Source organism: Thalassophryne amazonica, chromosome 22, assembly GCF_902500255.1.
Source record: "Thalassophryne amazonica chromosome 22, fThaAma1.1, whole genome shotgun sequence".
Lineage (NCBI taxonomy): Eukaryota > Metazoa > Chordata > Actinopteri > Batrachoidiformes > Batrachoididae > Thalassophryne > Thalassophryne amazonica.
The window spans coordinates 13,600,058-13,610,423 of NC_047124.1; the positions used below are offsets into that span (position 1 = coordinate 13,600,058).

General features: G+C 42.2%; 1 protein-coding gene across 1 annotated transcript; it reads right to left on the minus strand.

The window, feature by feature from the left end:
• Nucleotides 1-5,420: 5,420 nt before the first annotated feature.
• On the minus strand, nucleotides 5,421-10,137 carry phlda1 (pleckstrin homology-like domain, family A, member 1). Its single transcript, XM_034163463.1, has 2 exons — nucleotides 9,520-10,137; nucleotides 5,421-8,491 (listed from the first exon to the last, which is right to left on the minus strand). The coding sequence occupies exon 1, from the start codon at nucleotides 10,004-10,006 to the stop codon at nucleotides 9,551-9,553; it is 456 nt and encodes a 151-aa protein (XP_034019354.1). The 5' UTR covers nucleotides 10,007-10,137; the 3' UTR covers nucleotides 5,421-8,491; nucleotides 9,520-9,550.
• Nucleotides 10,138-10,366: the final 229 nt, after the last annotated feature.

A 10,366-nucleotide genomic window follows, 5' to 3' on the forward strand; every position in this document is an offset into this window, starting at 1 on the left:
CCTTAAACCATTATAGTCTTCAGTGGCTGTGACTGGAGAGAGTTTTTTTTATAATAAGTGTTAAAACATTGTAGTCTTTAAGGGCTTTGATTGGAGAGAACACAGCTATTTTACACTAATAACACTGAAATTTACATTTGTCGGCGTCTGTGACTGAACAAAAAAAAATGCTGTATATTTAGCCTTAAACCATTATAGTCTTCAGTGGCTGTGACTGGAGAGAGTTTTTTATAATAAGCCTTAAAACATTATAGTCTTTAGTGGCTTTGATTGGAGAGAAAACAGCGGTTTTACACTAATAACACTGAAAGTCACGTTTGTCTCTGTGTCTGTGACTGGAGAAAATGCTGAATACGCCTTAAACAGCCTTCAGGGGATTTACACAAAAAAAAAAAAAGCTGAAACCATTTCAGTCTTCACTGTCTGTGATTGGAGATACAGTATATCTGTATAATAAACCTTAAATGGGTAGTTTAGGTAGGTTTGACTGGAGAATCAAACCAGAGATGCTCTATAATCAGCCTAAATGTTACAGTGCGCAGTGCCTGTGACTGGAGAGATTACTGAGGCTGAAACAGTTAGTCTTAACTGGCTTTTACTGGTGAAACAAACCAGTGAATTACACTCCATGAAAACTGAACAGTTACAGTCCAGTGGGTGTGATTAGAGAGAGACAAACCAGATATTTTTAAAGAAAAAGATCTTGTGCAGCAGGGTGGCTTTGCGTTGCTGCAGCTCCAATCTGTTCTCACAATCATAACATGTAACAGATAAAGTGTGGACACCCACCATGTGCTGCATTCACATGTTAACAGGGCCAAGTCACACAAGTTGTTATAACAGAATCACTGTCAGCTGAAGCAGGTGGGAGATGATCATGTGATCAATACGTGGCAATTTCACAGCATTAATGAGATGAACTATTGAAAGAAACAACAGCATTGTCGTGTTTTTGAGATGCTAAATGCGTATGCGGTATCGTTAATGATAACATCAGGCGTGTCCTTTCCGCTGTGGTAATAGGAAAAGGTTTGAAAGTACTGTCACAGTGTACAGGCAGAATTTCCCATCTTCTTTACACATGTGAATGCATTATTAACAAATTATGCAAAATAATTAAATAAATAAGCCCCCCCCCCCCCCCCACCCCCAATTTTTTTAACTGCCTGGTTCGTTTGCATGAGAAGTCCAAAACACTTTATATGCAGATGAGCAGATGTTTAAGTTTTTGTTTTTTTAATAAATGTATATATTCCTGTGTCACGCTGCACAGCTTGCTAATGGACAATTCCATAAAGTGTAATGGGCTCAGTAATGCTGCACATGTACAATGAGGGGCTGCAGCCCCAACATTTATCACAAATCCACATAAAAGTGAAAACGAAACAGATTAAAGCAACTTCACCCCGATCCATCTCCCACCTACACAGGCAGAAAACAAAAACAATCTGTTCTGTGCTTGTATACCACACGTCCAAGAATAACTGGCCTATCTGTCTAACCAATAGCTCTTCTGCAGACGTTTTGAATAACGGTGAAGGACAAACCGTTATACACATCTCAGAATGATTTGTGTTGCTGTGATTCCAGATTTGACAGTGATGTGGTCTGAAGGAATCTGAACACCAATAATGCAAACCACAAGGGACAATCATTATAGACTGAATGCAAAAATGAACACATGCATACATCTGAAGATGACCACGAATAAAGTAAATAAATGCAGAACAAAAAAAGTGATTCATATACTAAAGGAGTCATATTTTGGGGAAAAGGTTTAAACTACTATTTATATTTAAATGTAAATAAACACTTTAAGGTAGTTCATATAGGTAGTCCCTTACCTTAGCCTCGCCATCATCCCTCAACATTAGGCTTCACCAAGTCATTGCAAATGCTGATTGGCTCAGCAGAATATACAGGGCGTCAAAATGAGCAGCTAATTGTATAATAAGTGATTCATTTAAAAAAATATATTTTCACTTAATGAGGTAAACGTGCATGTTTACCTCTGTAGTGACCCTCTCCATTCTACCAGACAGCTATGATGACATTTTTTGCCTGTTCAGTGGCGACAAGTGGTTTACAGAGTGTTTGTTAGCTTGAACACACTCTTATGCTGCCAGTTAGACCACGACAGTTTTTGCATTCTAAATCAATAATGCAACAAAAATTTTTGTCCAGAGTGAAAATATGACCACAAAAAAACATTAGGACTTACTGGGTGGAAGGTCTGCGATGAGACTAGAAACAAAATGGAAAGCAGGGTTGAAAAGTACATATGAAAAAAAAACTACTCCAATTAGAAAAGCGTTGTGTCTTATAATCAGGATCATCCTATATTCGGGCCAGTGCGTTACAATGCTCGACTAAACATAAATAACTCCTGCATCCCACGATTATAGACTATCAAACCACTGGTTAGTTTTTAGCCAACCTTAATTTTTTTTTTAAATCACAATTAGCAAAACGTGACAATTTTGATGCTATTTACTCGCTATGATCCTGTTTTTGAGTGCTAAAGACATGAGTGTAGTCTGAGTTTTCCATTAAGATCACACACGCAATCTTAACGGTATCGTCACAGCGATCAAAGGGAGAGGCGATGAATACGTTACAGGCCACTACGGTGCCACTTAGACCCGTTACATAATGTTTGCAGAGCAGCTGCTGCAGTGGCACTACAACAACCAAGCAAGCGATGACAACAACAGGAAAGACTGACATCATGGCTTGTTTGACCGCCTGGTCCCTGACCGCCTGGTCTCTGACCGCCTGGCTGCTTTACAGGGAAATAATGGTGAGTTTAGTCTGACCTCACAGGACAAATAGGTGAAATATTTAAGTACACAATCAGGTTGAATCATGAAATCCAAAATGTGAACCCGTTCAACATTTTGGGTTCAAAGACAAATCTGAAGAATATGACTGAAAAACTTTACATCATGCATGCAAACCCCAAAATATACAAAAGATCAACGTGCAGGAAATCCCGTATTTAGCATCGCTCATGATAATTTAATGACAAAATAAAATCAAACTGACAAGTGCATCTTCAAAAGGAATTCAGCGCAGTCTTTCAAATGCTTTATTTTGAACTGGAATGAAACACGATATTTTAAGTTTTAATCCACACGTCAGCGATGTACAGTAAGAGAGTTGAAAGTCAGTCTGCGGCGCTTTGATCTGCAGAGTGAAGCAGCTGCAGGATTACGCGACAAAAACAAATCCAGATCATCTCTGACCTTAATCAATATTCTTCCAAACGTCCGTAGTACCTGCTTGAAAGTTTTCTGTGTAGGCTCTCAGTTGTCCAGGTGGTTTCCATAGTAGAGAAGCTTCAATCTTCAACTGGACTGGGCTGCTTGACGCGAGGACATTTCGCTTCAAATCGCAGAAGCTTCCTCAGCTAAAATTCTTGCTCTGGTAGTCTGACTTCTGTCTTGACTCTTGTAGAGAAGAAGTAGTTCAGGGGCAAGCAAAACGTCCTCGCGTCAAGCAACCCAGTCCAGTGAAAGATTCAAACTTCTCTACTATGGAAACCACCTGGACAACTGAGAGCCTACGCAGACTGGATGTTGGGACGGCTTGTAGAGAACAGTGGCTTAGGCAGGAGCCTTTGTTGGTGAGGAACAGTTCATAAACTTGTACTGAAGTTCAAGTCTCCAGGTCCTCTGTCCATAAGCTTTAGAGATACCTGGGAAGCATTTATGGGAGTTTAAAGGTGCTTGATGTCAATACCTTTACAGGAGAACAAAGGTCCAGGTCTTGAGGGCCCTGGCGCTTCCTGTCTTATTGTACAGTTGTAAGACTCCGAAGCCAACCAGTGATCGAATGCAATTACGAGATGTCTTTGATACCACGTCTCTCTGGAGGAGAGTACTGCTGGAACGATGCATCAATTGAACGGCTACTTATGAAGACGAAGAGATTTAATACTTGCATTATGATGGAAGGGGAGCTGTGACATTTTGGCCATGTGGCGCCTTTCTCTGGGCATGGGTCTACAGCGTTGAGGACCCCAGTAGCTGAAGAAGGCCAATGGGACACCCATGTCTAACTTGGTTTCTGCAGACAGTTTAGGAGGTGGGGATGGACTGGTTGTCTATCTGGGCGTTCGCCTTTCAGGACCCCGTGCCTTTTTTCGTAGCATGGTGCGGCACCTGCATATCCTCTCAGACATAAGTGTGCATATTCTCAATCAAGGCCTGCAGGAAGCAGAGCTAGTCATGCAGGTGGCTCTAAGGACATTGCAGACATCAGATCATTTTTCCCCCCAGCGCAAGACAGCTTTGATCTTTTTTGTGATTTGAAAAAGCCAAACTTGCATATTTCATATCAAATTGGAGTCACTTTCATATGTAAGCTGTGCATGGTGCTACATCACTTTCTGACAGCACCTCAGCATTACACCAACAATTTGCACGTTCAAGAGTTAAGAGCATCATCAGGTATCGCTATGGTAATGGCAATAACACTTTCAACTCCCTGCCGGATAAATAAGCCTTCCAGCAGCTCAATGGGTCGCACGCTGACAGTTAATGTGAAACATCAGCAGAAAGGAGAATTTCATAGACTAAAGACCTAAAACTGCGTGAGAACTAATCTCGTCGGAAAGATGATGGCCCCTATGGAAGGTGATGGTCTAGTGGTTAAACGTCGGGCTCGAGACCAAAGGATCCTTAGTTCAAATCCCAGCCTGAATGGAAAATCACTAAGGGCCCTTGGGCAAGGTCCTTAATCTCCAAGTTGCTCCTGCTGTGTAATGAGCGCCTTGTATGGCAGCACTCTAACATTGGGGTGAACGTGAGGCATTATTGTGAAGCGCTTTGAGCGCCTGATGCAGATGGAAAGTGCTATATAAATGCAGTCCATTTACCGGAACTTCATCCTACCGTTAAAGGAAACAGATTTTTTGTGTGTTTGTTTGTTTCAATCTGGACAAAAACAACTTCAATCAGTTGAGTATTGACTTGTTGAGTGTTGCATTTCTACCCTGTCAGATAAAAAAGATATTTTAAAAGATGCAATGAAGCATCATGATAAAATATTAGATTTAACAAATGGTATATAAGTGTTGTAAGGTCAAACTGGGGGGGGCTTTCCCTCCGAAACTAGACTTCCTATGTTTAAATTGAATTAGCCCAGCCTGAGACGTAAAAGGAGCCACGTGTGTGCGTTTGACATTATGTCCGTGCCGGAACAACTGGTGGCGAAACCTGATTCTCTGCTCAGCTTCTACTTTTAGACCAGGAAACAGGAGGTGAAAGGTTTAGCACTTGTAAAGCATGAAAGGCTGGAGACCAACAGAGCAGCCGCTAGTTACACGGGGTCACGTAAATGGCCTTGCCAAACCACGCGGCTCCCGCGTTCAGCGGCTGCTGCATAGAAGATTAAAAATAAAAACACAAGGAGCAGTGCTATTTGTTTTGAGTTTTTTTTTTAATGGAATGTATCTTTGAGGTATGAAAATAGCTCTCACAATGAAATAAGAAATTGGAAGCGCCTTCAAAGGGCACAGCAATAACTGCGTGTAACATGTCAGAGAAGCATCATATTAGAGGAAGGGCGCGGCTGTTGCCCTGTGTGGGACATGACGACTACATGGAGGCATGTGTTGGCTCGGCGGTGATATACGAGCAAGTGGAGAAAGTGGTGGGAATCGACCCCAGTACACAGGAATCAACATGAGCCACTGGCAAATAAAATGTTTCCTCGCAACGAGGCATTCCTCAGGGTTAGAAAAACAGTGACGTGGTTTCTCGAGCCTCTTTTAGACACGCAACCTATGCTATCATCTTTTAAAAGAGTCATTTTTGTATAAAAGTTGCGCAAGTAATCTCTTCCTTATGTTGACCACACAGATAATGTCCACATGAACACATCACCAATGAAGGCACCAATGGTTTCTGTACACTATGCAAGATGACGAAGTGACGCTGCTTCAGATTCGAGGTCATATTTTTCTAAGATCAAAACAATAAGTCTTAAAAAGAGTTGTTTTCAGTTCAAGTTGAGGATGACAAAGCTGAGAAACTGTTTTTACGCAGTCAGAAAACGCAAGCTTACGACATTTGTCTGACTGCAAGCAAGCACTATCATGGCTAGCGCTAATGTGCTAAGCTACAACACATCATAACATAAGTCCTATGAATTAAAAAAAAAAATACAGGATTGTTGGCTGAGCAGTTAGCTCAGTGCTTCTTTCGGAAACCTTTTCACCAAAGTTCACATCGGCATCAAATCATTGGAAGGGTTTAGCTTTGGTACCATTCTCTTTAGTTACAGTTATTTGTTACTTCCTTGAGTACCATAAAATACTTTGTACTTGCTGACAGTTCCAACCTTTGTTGATCTTATGATAGCAATTTTCATAAAAGATTGCTTAATATTAGCATTGAAAATGTGAATCAGCATAAAGAGAAGCAGAAACCAGAAGTCTTCCAATGATTTTGCACCAAACTGGATTGTGCTTATTGACAAAACACATAATATAAAACAAGGCGCAACTCCCAGCTACGAGGTGTTCAGGGGGAATGTTTTACACAAAATATTCAACATTTAGCTTAAAAAATGACTTTTGCTAATGACTAAAAATATTTAGCAAGTTGTACTATCAATGACTCATGATATGCTGCTAGCGGTTGCTAACATGCTACATTTCCACTGAAGTGAAAAAACTGTTAGCAAAACTGTTTGTAATCCGATATAATGGGAAACATTGTCATAAATGATATGTAATTCTAACGGTAATATGATGCCTGATATTTTTTAATTGCGTGTCTAAAAAGGGCTTGTGAGACTCATGTTACTCTCTGTATAAACCACCTGGAGAAGTATCAGAATCACATTTAGTTTGTAAAGAGGTTCATCCTGCCTTATTGCTAGCTTGCACATTGGCAAAACACACATAGCGATCACAAAAATAATACAGATATGCGTTAGCAGCGAAACATACTAACAGTTCTGTAATAAACTAACTGCACTTTAATATTTTCTGACCACAGAATGGAATTTAATGAGCAGGCCTCAAGATGCAGAGCCATTTTAGAGAGATTTCAGTTGTAAAGAAGCTAGCAGGATCAACAAAAACTAGCTTAACTAATTAGCCAGCATACATTTTGCAAGCTTGCTCCATCTGAACTAATCATTTATTGTTGGTACTATTCAGATGTTACAATTTGGCCACTTTTTAAAATAGTATGTCTCCAGTTATTTATTTTTAGAGCAAGACTATTTTAAGCTAGTTCAATCGCATAAAAAAATGGTTTTCAATACAGCACAATTTATGTGACTTTTGTATAATTTCGACTATAAAAACATCTCATCTGTACTTTAAGTAGACATGATGCGTACAGCTACTTTATGGCTGTACTAAAGAATATACTAATTGCGGTTACCGTTAGCATATGGAGTTACACGTTAGCAGCTTGTATTTGCACATGCTGGCATGTTGACTGGTTAATGCTAACGTTTTCCCCAATGGTTCCACATCTCTAACAGTCAGAGTCGCTAAACTTTTAGCATTAACCACGACTAAAGTTGATGGTAATTGTTAATGTTAACTGCAGTTAGCACGATAACATAATGTATGTTTTTGTTAATACAGCCTACCACTAGTCAAACGCACCATAGTACGGTAACAATGTCCAGTATAAATAGCTGTACGTGTCACATCTGTGAATCCAATAATTCCAGGAAAGATTTTCCATGTTCACTTCTAAATTTTAGCCCCTAAAACCCCTAAACCCTTTTGTGGCTCTGCCCAATTTATGCAATAAGTGGAAGAGACTTTGCAATGGTTCCACTTAAAAATGCTAATATGCATTTTAAAATAACCCCTGACAGATATATAATCCTGCTCAGATTTAAGACATCCAAAGATAGCAGGTGACACACGCCATACAATAACAGTTGATGTACACCATGAAAATACTAAGATGGACTGTTACAATAAAGCAAGCAGTAAAATAAAGCAAGTAAAAGGTCAAGCAAAGCATCTCATCATACGTCTAAAAGATATTCCAAGCTGCAACGACAAAAGATGGGTCTTTGGTTCAATCAAACAATGAAAACATGGAAATGTACTATATACCAATAATGAACTGATATGTCTAAACTAGAGCAGCCATCCTAATTATGGAGTCTACATGTAATCTCTACACTACGTACCTACAAGCAAGTATTTCTTATTCCAAACTGGCAACAACCACGCTGAACATTCATCAACAACATTTTTATAGAAAATATATACATGTCTAATAAATAAGGGACAAACCCATCGCACGGCAGAATAGTCGTTTTCTCGCATGCTTTTTGTCCATCAGTCTGTCTGTGAAAGTAGTCTGTATTGAAAAAGGAGGGTGGCACTGGTCTGTGGAAACCACAACATGGAGGAGGGGTTCTCCTGGAGAATGGAGCTCGGCGGTGAAGCGGTGGTGGAGACGCAGCCCAGTTCCATCGTCATTCTCCAACTGAACGGTCAGTTAACCTGTAAGCACAATCAGACACAATCAACACACGTGGAAACGAACAAATAAGAGTTATTACAAACCACAGGTTTCAAGTCACCCGGATTGTAAGTTACACAAGTAACTAAGCGCTTCAACCAAGGATCCTCTGGTCTCAAGCCCAGTTCTTAACCACAAGCCCATCACCTCCCCCAGTTTGTCTAGCATTATAAGTTTACCCAAATTTGGATCTATGCCCTTATAATGATTTTTTTTTTTTGAACACCTGGTGATTCAACTGTTATGTGTGTTGTATACTTGAAGCATGGTTGCACATTTACTACAAATTCTGTGGCAAACCATTAGAATTCCCATTGGATAATAAAGCTTTCAACCTACCATCCCTGGTTCTCAAGACCAGGCACCTAAGTGGCTCTACTCTACTCTTTTCTACTCTTCTATTTTACTCTTCCTTTTTAGATATACCTTAGTATACAAGCATAGCTCCACCTTAGAATTGGAATATAATATATAAGATATACCTACTGAATTTTCATGCACTCATCCAGCCCTATCAAGAAAACTTATCTGGAGCCGCCAGTGGATAGAAGAGCAAATACTGTCACAAATAAATAAATAAAAATTCACAGCACAAAGGCAGCTTTGGTTGCAGGTCGGTTGGATTTGCGACTGTTTTTTTTTTTTTTCATTCCCTCATTCAAAAAATAAATAAATCTCATGCAAGCAGGTCTGGGGCGACATTTTCTGTACACATGGCGGGACGTCGGCGCGCAATAATGCGCGGGGACAAAGGACCCACAATTTGGACTCAGTTGATCACATTTACTAGGCGTCGACATAAATTGTATTCGGCGCATGTCGCGCGCCGCCGCGCGTAAAGCTGTGCGCTTTGGATCAGAAGATCCCAAACTTTCTTTTACGCGTTAAATCCATATGTTGCTTTCAGCTGCCACGCGCCCGTGCACGAGTGGCGCGGAGTCCTGAATGGATGTGGGATCCCCTGTGAGTGCCGGGAGTCTCCACCCCACCCACACCCCTCCCCTCTTACCGCAAATAGCGCGCGGACGTCCCGCCGAGGGTCACGCCACGCTGGGCGCGCTGCGCGCAGTCTTCTGTCCCGGTATCTGCACGACGAGCAGTTGCTGCTTCTGGCGCGTGGACTTGACGGCCAGGATGGCCTGCCGGTTCTTGTACTGGACCATCTGCAGGGTGATCTCGGCGTTCCAGCCCTCGTCCTGCGGACACCTGAAGTCGATCTCTTTGCCCTCCGTCATCACCACGGTGAAGTAGACGTACTTGCCCTTCCGCTCCACGCAGTCCACGGTCTTCATGTTGGCGAAGTGCAGCTCCTTGACTCTGGCCGTGTCCCCGTGGGGCTGCGAGTGTGGCTGCGGGTGGTCGTGCTGCTTGGGCTGCAGCAGCAGCACGCCGTCCTCCGTCAGGACGCAGCGCTTCTTCTTCCACAGCTGCAGCAGCCCGTCGCTCCGCTTCTCCAGCAGACCCTCCTTCAGCACCTTCCTACCGTTCTCCAGCATCCTCCTCCTCCTCCCTGACGGCTCCACTGCGGACGGATAGCGGCTGTGGGTCCCGGAGCGGCTGAACGCATGAGACGCTGCTGCGCCGCCTGCGGTGCGCCGAGTGGAGCCGGGCTGCTCGTCACAGTCCGCGACTGGGATTTAGGGGCGGGAGGGAAGGGCGCGTGCTCCGCCCCTCTGAGTGGCACCGCCTCCTAAAGATGGGGACAAAGCTTTATGATTCGCATTTAAAGGGACAGTGCGTCACAAACGTGATGCGTTCAGGAGCAGCACAAAATTTCAGGACAACTTCGACCACGGACTGAGTGCTAAAGCCAAAAGTTCCAACTTAAAGCTACAGTGTACAGGATTTAAGGGCGT